Source organism: Leptopilina boulardi, unplaced genomic scaffold (assembly GCF_019393585.1).
Source record: "Leptopilina boulardi isolate dan_hultmark-lab unplaced genomic scaffold, ZJU_Lbou_2.1 LbouV2_371, whole genome shotgun sequence".
In the NCBI taxonomy this organism is placed as follows: Eukaryota; Metazoa; Arthropoda; class Insecta; order Hymenoptera; family Figitidae; genus Leptopilina; species Leptopilina boulardi.
This window is the reverse complement of record NW_026137942.1, coordinates 3,408,758-3,433,649: the sequence shown is the minus strand read 5'-3', so window position 1 is coordinate 3,433,649 and position 24,892 is coordinate 3,408,758. Positions and strand designations below refer to the sequence as shown.

General features: G+C 26.4%; 2 protein-coding genes across 3 annotated transcripts in view; both read right to left on the bottom strand.

The window, feature by feature from the left end:
* LOC127287574 (glucose dehydrogenase [FAD, quinone]-like) overlaps window positions 1-13,108 on the bottom strand; it is a 65,624-nt gene extending 52,516 nt beyond the window's left edge. For both annotated transcript variants that reach the window (XM_051314581.1, XM_051314582.1), the window contains exon 1: window positions 12,823-13,108. The gene's annotated coding sequence lies outside the window, so the exon portion shown is untranslated. The remainder of the gene's footprint in view (window positions 1-12,822) is intronic.
* A 4,007-nt stretch (window positions 13,109-17,115) lies between these two features.
* LOC127287570 (uncharacterized) lies at window positions 17,116-23,051 on the bottom strand. The gene is made up of 2 exons (XM_051314572.1): window positions 22,933-23,051; window positions 17,116-22,760 (listed from the first exon to the last, which is right to left on the bottom strand). The coding sequence occupies exons 1-2, from the start codon at window positions 23,014-23,016 to the stop codon at window positions 17,802-17,804; spliced, it is 5,043 nt and encodes a 1,680-aa protein (XP_051170529.1). The 5' UTR covers window positions 23,017-23,051; the 3' UTR covers window positions 17,116-17,801.
* Between the last annotated feature and the right edge of the window lie 1,841 nt (window positions 23,052-24,892).

Below are 24,892 nucleotides of genomic sequence, written 5' to 3'. Positions count from 1 at the left end.
TATTATTTAAATTAATAAATAATTAAATAATTTACGGTTTTTAACTTTTTCATCATGCTATCGTCTTCTCTAGACCTAAATGCGTGGGTATACCAAATTTGAAGTAAATTCATTAATATTTGTCGGAACTGGAACGATTTGTGTTTAAAAATTCAATAAAATTTGTTGTTTGAAAATATTTAGTTTTTTGCAATTATTGTCAAAACTATTCATTCTACAAAAAAAAGTTAAAGGAAAAAAAATGCGCCGTTTTATTTTCTACAACGTAGTATATTTCAAAAATCAAAACTTTGAATTTTAATTTTTTCGACTTTTTCATTCGTCGACTTGCTTCAGCGCGGCCGGTCCGAGCGTCCGTCTGGTTAATGCATTGGTGTCCTCAATTGGCAGTACTGTGACTATACTATGTACGCAGGCCATCACCACACTACAGGATCACGGATCGCTCCACATTTTTTTCATCGAATAACGATACGAAAACAAATAAACAAAGTTTATTATAAGTTATTAACTATTTGTGACGCGCTCCGAGGAAAGGTACCTAAGAAGCCAAACGACGATTTTACAGGAGAAGGGAAAGAACACGAGAGTGTGCTGTTGCGGAGACTTTCCGATATTGCTTACTTTTTCTTTCTTACCACTACTAACGTATATGTGTTCGAGTGTTTCCGGCAAATACACTGACTATAGTACAGTCATTTAGTGAAAGGTTATATTCTCTTTCAACATGTGACAGTTGTAGCTCATAATTTTAATACGAATATTTAATTCTGACAGCCCAGATTACTTCATTAATTTTGTAAATTAATAATTTAACAGTATAAATTAATATGATAAAAAAATATTATTGAAAATAGAAATAATGAATACACTTCTCGTTAATATAAAACGTCTGCTATTTATAGTTTATTTTCAACTTTCGGAATATAATATAAATCTTTCTAATTCTAACATTATAATAATAGTGAAAAATTTACAAAAAAAAATATATATTTATATATTCAAAAATAAAAATATATTATAATTTATATTATTAATAATATTTGTAGCAGACTTTGAATTTTAAAACTAAGACAAAGTATCTCCAAGACAAAGACAGAGTAAATTCGTTTTATGCATTAATTTTTAGCCGCAATAGATGTAAAAATAGTAATTACTTATATTTTCGACGATTTCACAGTCAATTTCTTTTTTTTAAATACGACCACGTATAAGTTTAAAATCAGTCTTTACTTTTCTTATTTTTAATTATATCTGAATTCATAGCATATTTTCTATATTCATTGTCGAATCGAGTCATCGCTATTTACAGTTTATTTTCAACTTTCGGAATATAGTATAAAATTTTCAAATTCGAACAATATAATTTTTCCTATAAATTATAATAGTACGAAGTTCACAAAACAAAAATACTTATAAATTCATAAATAAAAATATATTATAATTAATATTTATAATATTTCTAGCAGATTTTGGTTTTTACATCCAAGACACAGTATTTCCAGGACAAAGACACGGTAAATTCGTTTATGCATTCATTTTTATCCCTGATAGACGGAAAATAGTCATTACTTTCATTTTCAAGAATTTCACAGTCAATTACTTTTTTTAAATACGGCTATATATAAGTTTAAAATCGGTCTTCGCTGATCTTATTTTTAAATTTATCTGAATACAAATCACATTTTCTATATTAAAATCGTAGTCAAAATCATTGTGTGTCGATTCTCAATAATTATCGTTATTGAACTTTTCATTTTTCATATATAGGGTAATTGACCCAGTCATTGGCACCTTAAGGCTAAATTTTGATTTCAAGAAATAATTTAAAATATAAAAACTAATATAATTCAACAATAATTGTGACATATGTATTCAAAATTAAATGCAGAATACAATGCAGTAATTAATTTAATATGAAAATACACTGCAACTTTATAATTGTTAAATAATTATATGCTAACACAAATTTCCAGTTATTGGCACTGCAAGCACCAGTCATTGGCACCTATGTTCCAGTTATTGGCACCCCTCTAGATAACCTTTAAAGTTACTAAATTTTTCATACCTACAAGTACATAAAAAGCTATTTTTTATGTATTTTTAAAAATAATTCAAATCAACGTAGTAATATTTCGCATAAACTTTAATTAAAACACTTTACATAAAACATAAATATAATTTTATATTATGCATTCATATGTACATATCTTAAATAATTTTTAATTTTTCATGTCATTTCCAGAATTTTGCAGAAACATTTGTACTTTATAAAAGTGAAACAGTTTATGTAACATATATTTTTAAATTATTTAATTTAATTAACATTTAATTTTCGAGGTCGACCTCTTTTTTAGGAACATTAGCATGTTCGTTATTAATTACATTGTTAATGTTTGAAATGTTTTCTTTATTTACATTTTTTTCAATTTTCTGTTTTTTACATTTGCATTTTTCGATGATATTTTTTTGCTTTGTGAACATCATTTATTGGTCCTGATATGTCCTCTTCACCAGATATATGTCCATAATCATTACTATTTGCATCAGTTTCAATAGTGTTTAATTCTATATTACTATCATTAAGAATCACATTCGTAGAATTATGCTTTAACGCATCTAAGTCTTCTCTCTCTTTGGTTTGAGTCATTGAAATATTGTGTGGAATATTTGATGAATCCATTTCAACGACAAAATCACGAGTATTATCGACATTACTATCACATTTCGTTACAAGTACACTTTTTGCATCCGTTTTTTCGTATTCACATGGGTTGCTAATAGAATGATCGAGAAAGTTAAAACCCTGCAACTGAATATCAAAATCAGGTAAAACCTTCTTAATAACATTTTTAAAATCAATTCTTGAGCTGGAAGGTACTGAAACAATACTTTTCACTTTTGGTTTATTGTGCGTCTCAAGTCTTTCCGTTTCAATCGATGAAAAAATCTCATTCTCTCGGTGAAAAATATTTATATCCTCTGAGATATGAACGATTTCGAGATTACTAATATCAATTGTTTCTAAATCCAATTCTTGTATTAAATTTGCCTCTAAATTGAAGTTCTCAATACTGTTGCTTATATTTGGCAATGTTTCTTCGCTCATTATCTTATATTCGTTCCACATGGTATATAAAGTCCAAAAATATTTGGGTTTTGGAGACTTCTTTTCGACAGTTTCAAATTCTTTTATCATTTCTGAACCTACAATTTTTTTAAAAATTTCAAATGAAAGATTTGTACTCCGATTTATTGAATTTGTTTCCACATTTTTGTCGTTGATGTCATTCGTATTCTTTCCTAAACATTTTGAGTAGTCCAAGGCATCTGGATTCCAAGGGGAAATTCCGCATTCTCTAAATCCATTTATTATAGTATTTGGCGTACTCGATATTTTAGCAACAACTTTGGACAGAATCGGAGCAAAATGTTCGCACGTTAAAGCAGTTGCAGGATTTTCGATTCACCATTGAAGCGCGGCTTCGGACCAGAATGATTTTATTGGTTTAAACGCAGATACGTCGACAGGCTGCAGTAGGATAAAAACATACTAGTTCGATTTGTAACTTTGCACATAATTCGCTTAAGTGGAGAGACTTGTGTGTAGAATGGCCATCGACGAATAAAATAACGGGAAATTGTACCCCAGTTTTAATTAAATAGGGATACAAGACGTTTTTAACATAATCGTAAAAAATTTCGGTTTGCATCCAACCATTGTCACTAACGCTAAGTCCCCAATGTTCAGGAACAGAATTTAAAACAGCTGAAGGCAATATTTTGTAGGGAAAAACTATTTGAGGCAGAATTACATCTCCATCAGCAAAAAAGTCATAAGAACAGTTATGTTTAACTTTGAATTGCCATTTTCTACTTCGTAAACATTTCGACAGCCTTTAGGTGCTAAAATGATTTTTGTTTTGGTACACAAATTGAAAAATGTTTCGTCAGCATTCAATAATCTTTTCGGATCTTGTAAAGCGTCAAGAAGATTTTGCTCTTCAAAATATGTTTTTATCTTATCAAAACAGTTTCTAATATTCGTTTCACTCACAACTGCGCCAGCAGATGAAACTCCTTCCGGCTGTCGTTCAGTTAAATGCGGATGACGTTTCATAAATGCATCATACCATTTTCGACCAGGAAGATTATTAGGAAAAGGACTTTCTCGCTTTGTATCGTCCAAAAATTTTTTGACACTGTACTGTAATTCTTCTTTTCGCACAGGAAAACCTTTGCGGTAACATTCTAATACCCATTCAACCAATTGATTTTCTTCAGCTGCAGTGAGTATTGGTTTTGGTCCAAAATCTCTCTTTTCGAATTTAGCACTCAATCGAAATTGCAATGTTGAAATTGTCCGTGATGGCTTTTAAAGCTCGCTCTAGACATTCTTCAGAATAATCTCTTTTTATTTTGGGCATCCTAAAAAAATAATTTAACAATTTTGTAATGCTTTTACGAAAAAAAAAAATATATCTGACATAAACGTACATTTTCTTAATAACTTTAATTGAACTTCATGTATATAAAAGGTTATATACGACGCATCATATTTTTTAATATATACAAATATTTGTATCAATCACCAAACTTTTGTATCAAGTCCATATGTATTATTAACAGTCACTCAAAAATTAAGTGGAAATATATTAATTCTAATATATAAATGTTAAAATTACTTACTTTATTTCCACCTTTTCTACATATGTGACATTACTATCTTAACGTAAACATCGAATCTAACCACACTTTTCTTCGGAAAACAAAGGGTGCCAATGACTGGAACATGAATGAAATTTGCTTATCTAGTTATTGGCACGGGGATGCCAATGACTAGCGCAATTGCTTTTTTTACAATTTTATTGGCACCCCCCAAAAAATAAATAAATAATTTTCAAGACTTGGCATCTTATATTATCAATATTTAAGTATTCCCGTATTATATTCGCAAAAAAAAGTAAACATATTAACTTAGAATAGTGGAGAGTATCAAGTTTCAAAATTCTAGTTTCCTTAAGATTTTCTTTAGAAAAACAAAAATATGCTTGACACTCTGGGAATGATATTTAATTTAATTTTTTAATACTTAAAATATAATAAATATAAATTATATATATACTACATTTATGTAAAAAATTATGCAGAATTTAATAAACCTATGCAAAAAAGGCCAAAATTTTATTGTTTCTTGTTTTTGTAAGAAAACTAAGAAGGGTGCCAATAACTGGCACAGTGCCAATGACTGGGTCAATTACCCTATTATTCTTCAAAATTTTAAAAATAGAATTTTCTTAAATCATAACAATTACAATCTACATTAAAGCTCTCCATTTTTGTTCATCCATCACTATATTATGAATCTAATACAATTGATTACAAGTGCTGAAAATAAAACATCTAGAAATGATTAAACGAATTTTCTCAATTTTTTAGTCAATTAATTTCACATTTCTTCATTTTTTGATTTCCGAATTCTAATCATCTCTATTTCTTTTTTTCGCACTTTTGGTTTTGGAGCAACTGCGTCCTTTTTAGTTTCGTCGTAACAAAATTGACGTATTTCTTCAAACAAACAAATACCACTCTTCAGGTGAATCAATGAATAATCTCGCTCGAATTTCGCCATTACCAAAAAACTCAAAGTGGTGATATATTCTGATTTGTGGAATAGTCGAGAAATATTGCTTTCAAAATTCATCCCATTTTTTCCATTCCACGTTTCGATTGTTTGTCAAAGGATCAATTGTCGGAACTGAAAGATTATATCCACTAGGCGAGGATGTATTCACGACGTCGATTAAATTTTGTATGCAATCAACGTTAGCACGGGAATATTTACTCTTTAAAATTCCAAAGTTTCTGTCAGGACTAAATTTCGTATGTCCTGTCAGAAGAAAGTGTAAAGAAATTTTCTTATTTTTTCCCCGTCATAACGCGCCACAAAAATAGTGCATAATAGCATTATTTTTATTCTGTCGAACACAATTATCGGAAAAAAGATTAACTCATCAGCATAATGATTATTTAAATAATAGTCAAGCATGTTAATTACTGAATTGGCGCCTTTGCCTGCGTTATCCGCTTCATCTATTAGAAAAATTGTTTGAATCCCTTTCAACTCATTGTGAATTACAAAAGTTCCACACTTTCGAGGCACTTTAAAAAACAATTTTCCTACTTGTTGGGGACTCGACGGGTATGATACATTTTGTGCATAGTCAAATGACAAAACAAGATTGTTGATCATACAATTTAATTTCAGTTTTGTGAAAATTGTAGAAGTCTCGTTGCTTTTTCGCTGTTTCTAGATGTTCCATAGCAATAGAAATTTTTTCGCTTTTTTCCTCATCTGATAAATTTGCAGACCTTGCAATATCTAAATTATTGTTTCTGCATTTATCACATAAGTCATCGGAATGCTTTATCGTCGTCACATATGGACAATAAAGATTCCACAATTTTCTGAACGTGACCAGTAATACACTTTTCATCACACTTATGTCCTGGCTGTGTTCTTGATATTTATTGTACACTGAGAGTTTCGTTTCGCTAGAAGGCAGTTTCATTACACGAAAATCACGAAAGTTAGGCATGCGACCTTGTAGTGCAATGGCGGTTTTCTCAGCTATAGTTTCAATATATTTTATAATTTTAATTATATCATCAGATGATAGTATATTAATTTGATCTCGATGGTAGTTTATAACTCAATTTATGTACACGGGAACTGAGTCCGTTTTCGTCGAAATGAAGAATCAAATTTTTGTATCTTCTAATTCCCACGTCAAATAGAAAAAAATACATTCTTTGACATATGGGAATACAAGCAAAATAATACTTCATATTTTGACGACTTAATGTATTTTCCTTTTTAAATTTTCATTAAAATTTAATCTGTAAAAAAAAATTTTTTTAAGTAACGAAGCACTTTTATGTTACTATGTAAAAAAATAAAATTAAGTTTTGAAAACTTTCTTTTTAAAAAATTAATAAAGTAGTAAAGAAAATAATTTACCGTTTTTCAACAGCAAACTCTTTTGAAATTATTTTATTGCACTTATTGTTACAACAATTGGCGGAATCTGTACCGTAAAATTTTTCTATTTTTTCATGGTCGCAGAGATCTTTTGCACTAAACTCGAAGTCTTCAGAGTTGCTGTCCTAAACTCAGATAAAGTTTTATTAGAAAAATTGAATATTTTTATAGTATTAACCTATTGTAAATTACCAAATAATTAAAAAGATATTTATTAGAGCGAAAAAATTTACAAAACAGAAAAATCTGAATTATAACAAACATAAAACCACAAAACATATTTTATTACAATCTGTAAAGTTGCAAATTTTTTACTTACATTACGTTTCATTTTTTAAATATTATTTTAGAACTTATCGTGGAAACATTTGTATTATTGTTTACATTATTTTCATTTAAATAATTGCACTCAACAATGTTTTTATATTCGTCGTCAAGGTCCATGTTTAAATATTTTTGTTTCAATAATTTCTTAACAAGGATTTATTGACGATCGATTCCTTACAAATATTTTAAAGTTGATAACAACTTTTGCCGGCAACAATCTGGAGCACGTGTTTATAGGTTAACTGTGATATAAACCATACTTAAATCCTTTTGCTTCAATAATTTATGAATATCTTTGTTAAAAGGCTTTTATTGATATAATTAACTTTTTTTAAATAATAATTTAAAGTCGATAACGACATTTGCCGGTAATTATCTAAAGCACAGGTTTACAAGTTAACGCTGTGGTACAATTCGATGGAACCGTATGGTCAGTCTGTCTCTCTCTAAAAGCCGAACTCGATCCGAACTTCGATCACCTCATGGATTCACTGTGCGTGAGTGTATTGGTGTAACAGCAGTGGAGAAAGAGGATCAACTTTCTCTACAAACAGCTGATGTTTAAGTTCTAATAACATAAAAAATATTTAGTGAAAGTGTTTTTTGACTTCAGATAATGAAACAGGAACCCTTAATTAACCTAAAACTACAATAATCCAGAAATCGATTTTTTCCTTCTTAGGTACCTTTCTTCGGAGCGCGTCACATTTTTTCATGAGTTTATAGTTTCAAATATGTAGTCATTCATTTATCTGTTGATTAATTTAGTAATTTTTGCAAAACAATAAAAATTGAACGTTTAATATGCTCGAATTCATTCGAGTACTCGAATATTTTCAAGAACTCGAAAACTTCGAGTGCTCGAATTCACTCTAGTACTTGAAAATTCCGAATTCACTCAAGTACTCGACTGTATTCGAGTACTCGAATTCACTCGAGTGTTAGAAAAATTCGAGTACTCGATACCTCGAGTCAAGCTTAAGTTTGACTCGGCTTGACACACTGTGTGTGTGCTTTTTGCACACCTCTATAGACAACAAATTATTCAGAGCTACGAATATAGCAATAAATTCTTCGCTCAAAGTCGTGACTGCATTCCTAACAGCTCTAAGTACTGTGTAGAATTATTTTATAGGATTAAAAAAATAAAAGAACGTTTAACCTTTAATAAAAAATAGATAACAATTTTAAACAAACGTTTAAAACAATTTTAATAAATTAAAAATTTTTTAAAATATTTTTATGAAAAACAGATTAGGGTCAACCGGGGTAAATCCGAACGCTTTTAGTAAGTTTCAACAATAACATAAGTTTTTTCTTTAAAAAAAATACTACCGGTATTCTGGTGCATGAAGTTGTTACTTTACTTCCATAGAACAATTTTATGGGGTAGCAAAAATTTTTGATAAATTACAATAGCAGGAAACTTAGCGTTCGTATTTACCTCGATACTTTGCAACTTTCCTAAAATACCGGGGTAAATACGAACGCCACTGTATTTCAGAAAAATCTTAGGGAAAATAAATTTAAAGTATTGCAATTGTTAAACTTATATAAAAACTCAAAAAAAATACGATAATAAACCTATTATGTAATAATGCATCATATATAAATACAAAAATCAAACAGGTTAAAAATTAAAATGCATTACACAATTAAAACCTTCAATAACTTTATCAAATCATAACGGATTTTTACAAAACTTGCTACAGAAAGTATTTTGGAGTGATTGAATGTAAATACAAAAATAAAAGTGAAATTTTTTAAATTCAAAATGGCGGACTTTCCTAAAACTTGTTTTTAAAAATGATCAAATTTGCTAACCCTGAAACCCCCCGAGTAACAATTTTCGAGCGAATCCAATGAATTTTTTAATTCTCGTCCGCCATTTTGAATTTTGAAAAACTGACTTCAAATTGGTAATTAGCGACCCCAAAAACCGTAGAATACCAAATTTTATTAAGATCCTGAAAAACTTTTTTCAACAAACCATTTGGCAAAAAAATTGAAACACTCCTTCGAGAGAACAGAGATTAAGTTTCTGCTTATTAATTACTAACGAGGATACGTATAGAAAGAAAAACTTTTTTCTATGTACTTTTATAATGTTAAAATAATAGTGTAATGAAATAAAAACAATTTTGTGTGGCTCTGATGTAAAAAAAAATTATTGAAAATACCGTTCGGATTTACCCCGGTTTTCCAATTTTCCTGGGTAAATACGAACGGTCGGATATTATTAATAAAATTTTACAGAAGGCAAAAATGAAAAATAGTTTCTGTTCTAGTATTCATAACAAACAATTATAAATAATAAAATAAATTTTTAGCTTCTTTTTCTTCAAATACGAGACAAAATACTGAAAGAGTGTCATCTTTGATTTTCAATCTTTTTTGCAATACTCGTTATCTTTGTTTATGCTGTTGCTAATTAACAAACGAAAAATGGGATAATACTTAGAATCTCTTGAAGAGGATCTGAGGTACAAATTCTCATATCGAACTTATTTTTAAAAATTTTAATTAAGCTGAAATAATTAGCGTTCGGATTTACCCCCCGTTCGGATTTACCCCGGCTGACCCTATTTAACTAAAATTATTTATAGGGTCAGTTGGGGTAAATGGGGACAAAATCGCTATTTTTCACAAATTACGTAAGTTTCTTCCTTTAAAAGATAATACTTGCGGGTTTATTTTTTTTAAGTTGTTATTTACATTCTCAGGATTAATTTTATGCACCAGAAAAAAATTTAGATAAGCTTCCCTGGCGGATTCGATTTGCGTAATGTCTACTTAACTAAGTGGACTTTAGGTAGACATTAGGTAAACATGTAAAAAAACGTATAAAAAAGCTATTAATCGACTTATTATGATAAAAAAAAGTTGATAAAAGGGTAAATGAATGTGTATAGAGTAAATTCGTACAAAATTTGTAATTAATAAAGCATTAAATAATTAACAATGAATGGAAATGTGCGCGAGGTACCTGATCAGTTCAGCTGTACAATTATTTTCGTGCTATTTTCATGAAATAATATAAATTAACGGCAAAAACAATTGATATTTATAAAAGAGTGTAAAATTAATTTAATTTGAGTGTTTGCAATACGAATTATTAAATAATAATTAAGTTTTTATCAAATGTGAATAGTGTTGTGAAAACCTGTGAAAACTAATGAGTTACTACATTACCGATCGCATATGATAATAAAAAGTTCTCGATGAGTGTAACAAAAAAGCTGCAATCATGTCCGTAATTTTGGACGAGAAACAATTATGAAATCAATAATTATTTGTATAACTTTATTCTGCATTTTAAAATTCACTTTTTATTTTCTTTCAAAGCAAAAGCTTGGAAGAAAACATGCTCGCACTGTATTGTAAAAACTGGTGGCGCCATCTCTGGCAATCTCGGAAATTATGTACTTGGTTAAATTACAGCTTTTTTGTTACACTCATCGAGAACTTTTTATTATCATATGCGATCGGTAATGTAGTAACTCATTAGTTTTCACAGGTTTTCACAACACTATTCACATTTGATAAAAACTTAATTATTATTTAATAATTCGTATTGCAAACACTCAAATTAAATTAATTTTACACTTTTTTATAAATATCAATTGTTTTTGCCGTTAATTTATATTCTTTTCATGAAAATAGCACGAAAATAATTGTACAGCTGAACTGATCAGGTACCTCGCGCACATTTCCATTCATTATTAATTATTTAATGCTTTATTAATTACAAATTTTGTACGAATTTACTCTATACACATTCATTTACCCTTTTATCAACTTTTTTTTATCATAATAAGTCGATTAATAGCTTTTTTATACGTTTTTTTACATGTTTACCTAATGTCTACCTAAAGTCCACTTAGTTAAGTAGACATTACGCAAATCGAATCCGCCAGGGGAATATCACAGGAATATCACCGTGAAATGTCCCCGTAAAGCGGACATTATGATATCGCCTCAATGTCACAGGAATATTCCCACTTGATATCACCTTCAAATTCAAGCAATATTCCGTGCTACTTGGGAAGTTATTAGAAATAATTAATTTCGTAAAGTATTTTAGATAAAAATTTTAGAAATAACCTAATTTTAGAATTTGAGTTAAGATTTTTAGAAATAATTGAATTTCAGCAGATTTTTAATTAATATTTTCATAAATTTGAATTGGTTAAGACGTTTTATAAGCTTTAGATAGTAATAATTGAATTTTAGAAAATTTTGAATTGAAAAATGTTTTAATTAACTAAATTTTTAAGTAATCAAATAATCAAATAGTAATTGAATATTAGAGAATTTTGAATTGAGAAATGATTTAAATAACTGAATTTTCAAAGATCTTCATTAAAATTATTGAAAATAATAATTAATTTTTGGGAGTAATTATTGATAATATTTTTTTTTAAATAATTAAATTTTGAAAAATGTATATTTAATACTGAAAAAGTTGTATTTTGTTTAAAAAAAATGTTTAAATAAAAAACTGGAAACAATTTAAACAAAAAAACATATTTTTGAAATAATACAAAATTTAAATATAAAATTAAGAATAACAATTTTTGGTAGAAAAGGACCATAGTAAATTATTTGTTGAGTTTGTATTATTTATAACAATTAAAATAAATCATATCGTGCATTATTTATTTGTTTTGGAGATCATACTAAATTAATTTATGTCTTAGATCATGTGAACAAAAAAAAAAACTTTTGTTCCGAAAATTTACTACTTTGGTAACTTTGCTTTAACAAATGAATTATGAACTATTTCAAATTCCAAAATCGACTTCTACAGATTTCTTGATTTTATTTTTTTAATTCAAAAAGTGAATATTTAAATCTGATGAAAAATCATTAGCGGTTGAAGAACTCAAACACAAGGCTAAAGTATCTGAATGTTACAAGCAAATCTGAAAATTTTTTTTTCTCCTTTAAATAGCTTGAGGAATTTTGACCCCTTTACACTGTAATTTGTTGTCATTATTTTTACATTCTAAAATCCAAAGCACATTTAGTTACCTTTCTTAGTTGCATTTATTACTATTTCATTTAAATAAAAAAAAAATAAAATTATTTTAAAATAAATGAACCATATTAGTTTAATAGTATAAATAGAACCCTGTAGTTATTGAAAAAAAGCAAAAAAAAAAATTCTTTTTATTCTCAATAAAACGACATATATTTTAAGATTTTACGCTAACGTTAAAAACATATTACTACAATAGTCAGCTGAAGTACAGTACATGCAATACATTTTAAATCAACTTCCTTAAAAATACTACGTACTAACCGGAGATGAAACTTTAGATGAAAGTTTGATATATATAAAAGGCAATTAGAATGCAGGGAAAGCTTGATAAAGCATATTTGCATTATATTTACAATTCTAAATAAAATTCTTTAAGTAAAAAAAGTTAATTATTGCTAAATAAACTTACGCCAAATGTAGTAATCCGTTTAAGTAAAAATGTATAATTTATTCTGTCTCTGGACCAGTGCACACAATTATCTTCTAACACTTTGATTAATGATTGTATCAATTATTATATGTGGAATTTATGTGAAAAAAATTTAATTTCAAAGCATTAAAGATTCTCAGGCACTTTGGTTTGTTAAATTGATCAAATATTTTTATTTGAAAAAATAAAATAACATTAAATACACTAAATGAAATACTTAATCTTTATTCTAAGATTTAAGAACTATTCATCGGCGAATGCTATAGAGCCACTCACCGTTGAGTGCTGCTTTATAATTTACCTCCCACCTGTAAATGCTAGGTTTCCCTTCTCGAAGAAAGTTGTAATTTAAGTAAATAAATAATGGAAAGGACTAGCTAAATTATTATTCTTCTTTAGAATTCAAAGCAAAAAAATTAAATAATAGAAATTATAAAAGTCAATAAACTTCAAGAAAGCATCACCTTAAAAGCAGTTTTTCTTTTTTCAATAACAATAATGAAATATAATTTCATAGATAAGTCAAGGTATTGTTGTCAATTTATTATAATTTGTTCCTCTTGTTTAGTAAAACAATATAATTTCTAACTTTGACATTCTATAAAACCATAACGTTTTTAAATAAAAAAATTTAACGCTAACGATATAAAAATAATACGTGTTAACATTTTATTATTGTTTTTAATTAAATAAAAATGGAGACTCGCATGATTAAACCCCCTAATTTCATTTGACATTAAATCATTTAACGTAAAATTATTTTGATATAAATCTTATATGACATAAATTTTATTTTGACATAAATTCTCATTTGATATAAAATTCAAATGTCATAAATTGCATTTGATTTAAAATTCATTTGACATATGAGAGGCTGATAGTAAAAATGATTTAAAATAACATTGGGAGCAAAAGTGGGATAAGTGACTTGGGAGCAAAAACGGGTTAAAATGATTCATGTAATTTATTGATAAATTCATTATATTATCGATTAAAAAATATTAATTATAATAAAATATGCATTTTTTCCTATTGTTAATATTTTTTAATCGATAATATAATGAATTTATCAATAAATTACACGAATCATTTTAACCCGTTTTTGCTCCCAAGTCACTTATCCCATTTTTGCTCCCAATGTTATTTTAAACCATTTTTACTATCAGCCCCTCATATATAAATCTCATTTTACTTAAAACTTAATTGACATAAAACTCATTACACAGAATTTTAAATTATATTTAGTATGATGTTGATTTTTATATATTGAAATTAAATTATGGACTTGAATTGACACTTTATTTGAAAATTCACCTAAGAAATAATTTTAAATTAATAACATTTATTTGATATAATATTCAATTGTCATAAATTTCATTTGACATAATTATGATTTGATGATGATATTTATGGCCCGTACTAGAATAAAACAATTTTGTTAATAAATAACTAAATGGCGGACTTATAAGCAAAAAGATTCAAAAATTGGCAATTTTTTGTTATAAACATTAATATTAAATGTAAATAACAAAATCTATTAAAAAATAATCGATTATAATTTTTTTCAACACTTCATGATGAGAATAAAACGAAGTAAAAAGATTTGGTGTGATATATTTTATTTTATAATAAAAAAAATCCTGAAATTTAACCCCAAAAAAAGGCCTATACACCGAATACATCCTTAACTGAGAAAAATTGATAAGTAGAGTTTATTCCATCATTGGTAACAGTTACATTAGTAACTCTAATAACAGTTTTTCAAAGTTTTTACGCCAAAAGTGGACCTTGAAAAAAATTATTTTAGGCCTTGAAAAACCTTGAAAAGTCCTTAAATTTTCTTTTCAAGAATCGCTGGACATCCTGAATTTAAAAATTTTTTAATAACTTAAAATTCAATTAAATGACAATTATGCTAAATTAAAATTCTCGATAATAAAAATTCGGTACCTAAAATTTGTGTTAAGTAAAAAATTCATTTAAAAAATAATAATATCTAATAAAATTCTTGAAAATAAAAATTCTAAATAAAAGTAATAATTATTATTGGATAATAATGCGCCATTTAAACAATTATAAATATATTATATTATGCTTATTTTATGTTGTAATTATAAAAATATAATGAATAAATTTCAGATTCACTAAGAAATTAACTATTTCAAGGTAATATTTTAGGTCGACAAAATCGTTGACAATAATTGGTGCCTTTACCTTAAGTATAATTATTCTTAAAGTTAATCGTTAGAAAAATAAACACATTTTTGTTCATAAATGTTTTATTATTTTTATTACTATAAATAAACTTTTGGTAGTTACAAAAATGAATAATAAATGTCGCAGATTTCTCTCTATCTCTTTTATATATAAACACCTTTTTATGAAATTTAAAACTTGACAGATTTGAAAACAATTGCTAAACTGATGATATACACTATTTAGACGTTTTTTTCCTATTACTTAACAAATCCTTTAAATTTGAAATGCGAATTCTTAATTGAAGTAAAAAGCATGTAAATAATTCTTTTGTTATTCTTTTTTTTAAAGTTTTAAGCAAAGAATACGAAAAATTACAAAAGAAAATGTAGTTTCTAAATTTGTTTATTAAAATAAGTAATATGGAAAAATATTATATAAATAGTGTTTGTAAATATTATATAAAATGTATATATATATTTAATACACTTCATACTTCATTTATAACTTTTTTATTTTTAGCAATTTTAGAAACTGATTTTCTCTTTTAGAGCATCATAAGTTGGTTGTCTATTACAAGTGAACGACTTTTTCTACATTTAAGGTCAATGTTGACCATGTCTTACGCATAATCTTCAGTGTGTAAAACGAGGATAGAAAATGCAATTTTTATGATAAATCAGATTTATGTTAAATGAGTTTTATTTCAAATGAAAAAGTCAAATGATTTTATGTAAAATTAGTTTTATTCCAAATAACATTTGGGGAGTGTTAAAAAGTTACTATATACATATATGAGAGATTCTTTTTCAATCGCCCCAGCCCAAAAAGTCAATGTTCTGGGATTGGCTTCATACTTTGGTAAATTGTTCTCCTATATGATAGTAATAAATCCCTAAAATATAAACTCATTAAAAAAATATTTGTAGAAAGTAGAGGGGGTTGAAGTTTTGACGTTAAGGGTAACATTGTCATTTTCAAATCCGTTTAACTATGACAAAAGTTAATGGATTTTAATTTATCTATAATGAATTTTATTGCATTTTTCACGTACTTTTCAAAAATGTATACGAAATTTAAAAAAAAAATTTTTAACCCCTTTTTTTTCAAAATCAACCCTTATTTTTCGATTTTCACCCCTTCGGGTATTTTTTTTTTTTTTTTTTTATTTTCATTGGAAAGCTGAGGTTTTTTCCCATGAGCTATGTAAATATGAAAATGGGACAACAATAATTTTGTGAGTAACAGAATATTAAAGTAGGCGGTGCCGATAAGGGTGCCGTTAAGGGTAACATTGTAATTTTCAAATCTGTATAACTTTGACAAAAGTTAATGGATTTTAATTTATCTATAGTGAATTTTATTGCATTTTTCACGTACTTTTCAAAAATGTATACAAAATTTAAAAAAAAAATTTTGACCCCCTTTTTTTCAAAATCAACCCTTATTTTTCGATTTTTACCCCTTCGGGAATTTTTTTTTGTTTTTTTTTTATTTTCATTGGAAAGCTGAGGTTTTTTCCCATGAGCTATGTAAATATGAAAATGGGACAACAATAATTTTGTGAGAAACATAATATTAAATTAGGCGGTGCCTATCTAAATCCTCAAAGATGATCTCCAGGTACACCCCTTATCGGCACCGCCTACTTTAATATTCTGTTACTCACAAAATTATTGTTGTCCCATTTTCATATTTACATAGCTCATGGGAAAAAACCTCAGCTTTCCAATGAAAATAAAAAAAAAAAAAAAAAAATACCCGAAGGGGTGAAGATCGAAAAATAAGGGTTGATTTTGAAAAAAAAGGGGTTAAAAATTTTTTTTTTTAAATTTCGTATACATTTTTGAAAAGTACGTGAAAAATGCAATAAAATTCATTATAGATAAATTAAAATCCATTAACTTTTGTCATAGTTAAACGGATTTGAAAATGACAATGTTACCCTTAACGTCAAAACTTCAACCCCCTCTACTTTCTACAAATATTTTTTTAATGAGTTTATATTTTAGGGATTTATTACTATCATATAGGAGAACAATTTACCAAAGTATGAAGCCAATCCCAGAACATTGACTTTTTGGGCTGGGGCGATTGAAAAAGAATCTCTCATATATTTGTTACAATAAAACCCACGTATATCGGAACCGCATTATTCGGATTTTTTCCGGTCCCTTGAAGAATCTTAATTGGCTTAATCCGTATGGCACTCGGGCCCTATTCTAGGCGAATATTCATAAGTTTTATTGCTGTTTTCAAATATTGATTTTTGTTCTGAAGATTCCAAAATATATTTTAAAGATAATTTAAAAATTCATAATATTCAATATTTAAACGCTCAATATTTCTTACAAATATTTACACAAAAATAATTGTATAAATGAGGGTATTGCTTGTTGAAATATAAACGTTTTCTAATAGGTGTTCATGGCTGACACATTCGATAATTTCATTAAATTCAGCCATAGTCTACTTTAAACTTAAATAATTACATTAATAATTAACGAAATGCACATTTTTCTTGCCTATTTCATCAAGTAAGATGTAGAATAATTTTTGCAGTCATTTTTAACAATTCATATATTCATAAATGGTAAATAATAATAACTATCTAAAAACTTGGGTCACCCACAGGAACACCTGTAGTTACCCTACGGACTAGTAAAGAAATAATTTCTTTAAATCAAAGAAATTTTTCTTTGACCCTACAAAAATGCACAAATTATCTTGATTCAAAGAAACGTTTTTTGATACAAAGAAACTTATTTAAGTGTCCGCAAACCATCATGTAACAAAATAAAAGTATTATTTTTAGCACTACTTACAAATCCTTCCAAATTAGAATTTAAATGATCTGGTTCGACGTGATAAATATGAATTATGTCAAAAATCTGAAATTTCTCTTTCAATTTAATAAGCTTTTCATCATATTTGGAAGAACCAAAGAATTTAAAATCAAAAATAGAAGAACTATTTCGTTCTAAACTAATAGAAAAATAAAATTCAAATTTCGGATGTATATCATTAAGTAATTGGTGTAATTCTAATGTCATTGTCTTGTAATTTATGGAAACTTTTAAGAACAGCCTATCATCATTGCCTAAAGCATAAAATAAGTATTTTACATTATTTAATCCTGTTCTGTTATAATTAATGGTTTGTAAACCTTTATGTGCCAAAATAAAGTTATTATTTTGTATTTTATTATTGTTACCATCAAAATTTGACCTTAGTTGGCCTAGTTCGGCATAATAAATATAAATTATATCATTGTACTGAAATCTTTGCGCCAAATTAATAAGTGCATCATTTATGCGATAACCAAAGAATTCATTTTCAAAAACAGTCGAACCATTTCGTTCTAAGCTGATTATAAAATATAATTTAAAGAGCCAATGAATATTATTACGCAATTGTTTTAATTCTATTCTCATAGTGCTGTAATTTATGTACATTTGCAAGCACAGATGATTAAATCTACCAAAAAAATTAAATTCATATTTTAAATTATATAATTCTATTTGTGTGTAATTAACAATCTGCAAACCATTATTTGACAAAATAAAAGTATTATTTTGAACATTACTGTCAAATCTTTCTAAATTAGAATATAAACGATCTGGTTCGACGTGATAAATATGAATTGTATCATTAATCTGAAATTTTTCTTTTAATTTAATGAGATTTTCATCATTTTGTGGAGAACCAAGGAATTTATAATCAAAAATAGAAGAACTATTTCGTTCTAAACTAATAGAAAAATATAATTCAAAATTCGGATGTATATCATTAAGCAATTGGTGTAATTCTAATGTCATTGTCTTGTAATTTATGTAAACTTTTAAGAACACTCTATCAGCATTGCCTAAAGCATAAATTAAGTATTTTACATTATTTAACCCTGTTCCGTTATAATTAATGGTTTGTAAACCTTTATGTGCCAAAATAAAGTTATTATTTTGAATTGTCTTATTGAGACCTTCAAACTTTGACGTTAGACGACCTGGTTCGGCATGATAAATATGAATTATATCATTGTACTGAAATCTCTGCACAAAATTAATAAGCTTTTGATCATTTTGAGGAGAACCTAAGAATTCGTATTTAAAAACAGTCGAACCATTTCGTTCTAAACTGATTATAAAATACAATTTAAAGTACCCATTAATAGTGTTGAGCAATTGTTTTAATTCTATTCTCATAGCACTATAATTTATGTATATGTTTAAGAACACCTTATCCAATATATTTAAAGCATCAAACTCATATTTTAAATTATATATTTCTATTTGTGTGTAATTAACAATCTGCAAACCATTATTTGATAAAATAAAACTGTTATTTTGAACTTTACTGTCAAATCCTTCCAAATTAGAATACAAACGATCTGGTTCGACGTGATAAATATGAATTGTATCATTAATCTGAAATTTCTCTTTCAATTTAATAAGCTTTTTATCATTTTGGGGAGAACCAAGGAATTTATAATCAAAAATGGAAGAACTATTTCGTTCTAAGCTAATAGAAAAATATAATTCAAAATTCGGATGTATATCATTAAGTAATTGGTGTAATTCTAATGTCATTGTCTTGTAATTTATGTAAACTTTTAAGAACATCCTATCAGCATTGCCTAAAGCATAGAATAAGTATTTTACATTATTTAATCCTGTGCCGTTATAATTAATGGTTTGTAAACTTTTATGTGCCAAAATAAAGTAATTATTTTGAATTGTCTTATTGAGACCTTCAAACTTTGACGTTAGGCGAGCTGGTTCGGCATGATAAATATGAATTATATCATTGTACTGAAAACTCTGCACAAAGTTAATAAGCTTTTCGTCATTTTCAGGAAAACCAAAGAATTCCTTTTCAAAAATAGTCGAACCATTTCGTTCTAAGCTAATTATTAAATATAATTTAAAGTACCTATGAATAGTGTTGAGCAATTGTTTTAATTCGATTCTCATATAGCTGTAATTTACGTAAATGTTTAAAAACACCTTATCAAACATATTTAAGGCATCAAATTCATATTTTAAATTATATATTTCTATTTGTGTGTAATTAACAATCTGCAAACCATTACTTGACAAAATAAAACTATTATTTTGAACTTTACTGTCAAATCCTTCCAAACTAGAATATAAACGATCTGGTTCGACGTGATAAATATGAATTGTATCATTAATCTGAAATTTCTCTTTCAATTTAATAAGCTTTTGACCACTTTGGGGTGAACCAAGGAATTTATAATCAAAAATAGAAGAACTATTTCGTTCTAAACTAATAGAAAAATATAATTCAAAATTCGGATGTATATCATTAAGTAATTGGTGTAATTCTAATGTCATTGTCTTGTAATTTATGTAAACTTTTAAGAACATCCTATCAGCATTGCCTGAAGCATAAATTAAGTATTTTACATTATTTAACTCTAATCCGTTATAATTAATGGTTTGTAAACCTTTATGTGCCAAAATAAAGTTATTATGTTGTATTTTCTTATTAAGACCTTCAAATTTTGACGTTAGGCGACCTGGTTCTGCATGATAAATATGAATTTTATCATTGTACTGAAATCTTAGCACCAAATTAATAAGCTTTTCATCATTTTCGGGAGAACCAAAGAATTCCTTTTCAAAAACAGTCAAACCATTTCGTTCTAAGCTGATTATAAAATATAATTTAAAGTACCAATGAATAGCTTTGATCAATTGTTTTAATTCTATTCTCATTGTGCTGTAATTTATGTAAATTTTTAAGAACACTTTATCAAATATACCTAAAGCATCAAATTCATATTTTAAATTACATAATTCTATTTGTGTGTAATTAACAATCTGCAAACCTTTATTTGACAAAATAAATTTATTATTTTGAGCTTTATTTTTAAATCCTTCCAAATTAGAATTTAAACGATCTGGTTCGACGTGATAAATATGAATTGTATCATTAATCTGAAATTTCTCTTTCAATTTAATGAGATTTTCACCATTTTGGGGAGAACCAAGGAATTTATAATCTAAAATTGACGAACCATTTCGTTCTAAACTAATAGAAAAATATAATTCAAAATGCCTATGAATATCGTTAAGTAATTGATGTAATTCTATTGTCCTTGTCTTATAATTTATGGAAACTTTTAAGAACAGCCTATCATCATTGCCTAAAGCATAAAATAAATATTTTTCATTATTTAATCCTGTCAAGTTATAATTAATGGTTTGTAAACCTTTATGTGCCAAAATAAAGTTATTATTTTGTATTTTCTTATTGAGACCTTCATAATTTGACGTTAGGCGACCTGGTTCGGCATGATAAATATGAATTATATCATTGTACTGAAATCTCTGCACTAAATTAATAAGCTTTTCATCATTTTGAGGAGAACCTAAAAGTTCATTTTCAAAAACAGTCGAACCATTTCGTTCTAAACTGATTATAAAATATAATTTAAAGTTTACATTAATAGTCTTAAGTAATTGTTTTAATTCAATTGTCATGTTTTTGTAATTTATAAGTATTTTTAAAAAGACTACATCAACATAACCCAAAGCATCAAATTCATATTTTAAATTATTCTCTATTTTTTGTAAAATTTCTTTTTGAATTTCTCTTACTTCGACTTTAATTGACATAAATTGTGAAATTTTATGATTTTTCTTATCACTGATATACGTTTTATCACCAATTTGTTCTTTTAGATGAACAGAATAAACATCTGGTAATAATTTTATATTCATGACTTTTCCAACAATAGTGTGACATTTGTCATTCAAATATAGACAAGAATTTGTTAGATCAATTGGTGATTCAATGGTAAAAGTAACATTAACATAGATTTCGTTCATTTTTTTCTTCAATATCAAAGAAGAATCAGGTTTCAAATCTCCTTTCACGCCTGTAGTTTGCAAATTTTCAGGATTTATACCAAAATCAATACCAGAAATAAAATGACGGTTTAAATTTGTCTCCTGACATCTTTGTATTGTTAGATTGTTTGTAGAATTAAAAGATTTATTATCACTTTGTAAAATTGATGGCGAAGATACTTGTGTATTATTAGCATGGTTACATTTTTCTGAACGTATAAATAATGTTGTTCGATCCATTACTCTCATAAAAGATTCTTTATTTTTATCTTCATTGGCCCTTAATTTAGTTGAATAATCATAATTCTGTATTAAATGACTCTGTTTTTCTAAACCAAGACATAAATTGTAATTATGCAATTTTAGATTATCAATATCATTTGCTGACAATAACATTTGTGCATAATAATTTTCAACAAATCCGCAAATCTTTACATTTTTGTAAAATTCAGACTGATATTCTTGTAATGTTGAAAGTGATACATCATTAGAATTGTAAATTGGCAATGATAACCAGTTTTTGGTTTCAATTATTATCCGTAATGGAACATTTTTTGAAGCAGATATCATAGGCACGCCATCATAATTTGTTGTTAAAGTTTTTGTTATATTTTTTTCTCCCGCAAGATTTAATATGATTAATTTTTCATATGGTAAATCAGCAAGAAAGTAAAAATATAAATTTTCTATTTCGGAAGGTGTTTCTACCGTTAAATTAAATGTTGTACCTTGTTTAATTATAATACCAAAATGAGTTTTATATTGGAAGATTTGATTTTGAATTCTTTGACTGGTCCATGGTTCTGAATAATCTTGAATTAAAGGCTCGACAATTCGTGTAGTAATCTAAAAGATGAATTTATAATTTATATGTAAAATCCATGTGACGATGAAGCAAATTTATCTTTTAATTAATATTTTTCTTAAATGAGTATGTGCTTTTGCACTAAAGGGCATTTTTTATTCTCTTGTAAACCCGATAATTGTGATTAAATAAATTAATATTTTAAAAACTTACGTCCAAATTCCATTGTAGTGTTTGCTGTGAAATTGTACTCGACACAAATATTAAAAGCAATTTTATGAATATTAACGAAATCATGATTTACTATTTCATTAGTAACTAGTCGTTTGACAACATTCGATAAAAAATTAATTAATTTTTACTGCTTATATATTTCTTAATGTTTACATAGATATTGTAAAAATGGACAAAATTTTTATATCGATGACGTAAATTAATATCTAAACTGATATATATTATAATATTTTTTAATTATAAGTCAACAAGAATATATGTTCCTAAGTCTGTTTGAGCCCTTTATAATAAACTAGAATAAATTAAGAAAGTTTTTCATATAAAATAATAGACGCGGAAATAATTATTTCTATTTTTTCTATTTATATATGTGTTTAAAAACTAACAGAAATTCATAATGTATGATGCTAATTGATACCGAAAATATGAAAATAAATATATTTTTTTAATAAGTCAACAAGAATTAAGATGTTACTACGTCTAATTGAACCCTTTATAATAAACTAGAATAAATTAAAAAAGTTTTTCATATAAAATAATAGACGCGGAAATAACTATTTCTATTTATTCTGATTATACAGGTGTTTAAACATTAATAGAAATTTATAATTTTTAATGCTAATGGATAACGAAAATATGATAATAAATAGAATATTTTTTTAAATAAGTCAACAAGAATGTTACTTCCTGTATAAATACTATTCATATTAAATTGCAATAAATTAGCAATGTAATAAAATATAAGAAATTGGAATTATCGTAATTGAACGTCGTTAGAGCAATTGTGGAAATATTTCATTTTTTATAATTCGCTAATCTTGAAATTATATGCGCATAGAAAATGTAAATATTAACAATTTTAAATATATTACTTTATTTTTGTGTTTATAGTAAAATATTATAGTAAATAGTAAATAGTAAATTCAATAGTAATAATAATAAAAATAATTTAAATAGTAAATTTTCATTTGATGTGAGTTTTTTTAATTGAACTGTATAGATTTATATAAATTTTTTCTATAAAAAATAACGATTTTTTTTTATTTATAAATATTTTTTTAATACATGTTTAATTCGATGAGAAATTTATACCATAGTTTAATTTTTCCACATGGTATAATTTAAATAATATTTACCTATGTGTTATACAATATTAAATAATTAATATTTATTTATTATTATAATTATTAACATTTTTTTTACATTGGTATTTAATATAAGAATATTTTTATCGACAAATTTCTTTAATTTAAACATAGTTACAAAGTCTTAAAAATAACGAAAATTATCATATCTGATAAGGTTAATGAAATACTTAATAGAAGACACCTATTTACCATCTTAACTGCAATATTAAAAATTCAAAAACAAAATTACCATCCTCACTACTTATAGAAATGTTTAAGAAGCATTAGTTAAAAAGACCTAGAGTTTCAAAATTATAATTTTCTAAAGGTAAAAATACTTCATATTGTGTCAATTCCATTATTATCAAATGAATTTTTGTTTCTTCTGAAATAATCTGATAGTCTATATCACTAATATAAATTTTTTCATTATTTTCTTCGGCTATAAAAATAGAATAAACATCAGACAGTAATTTAATATTCATAACTTTTCCAAAAATAGTGTTAAAATGTAGTTAGAAAAAAGTAAGCTTTGTTTCTTAGCTTTTCTCGAGGGGGAATTTACTAGTAAAAATTGTGTACACTTGACTACAACTACACATATTACCATTATTACCTTAGTATTACACTTTTTACAAGTATTACATACTACTACCAAAATATTACTGTATTACAAAATATTACATATGTATTACTGAGTATTACCCTATATTACAAAAATATTACACGTCAAATAGCACTTTCTTATACGTAGAACTTTCAATAAAATTATTATTTAAGAGCAAAACTTTAAAATAATAAATAGAGAAATA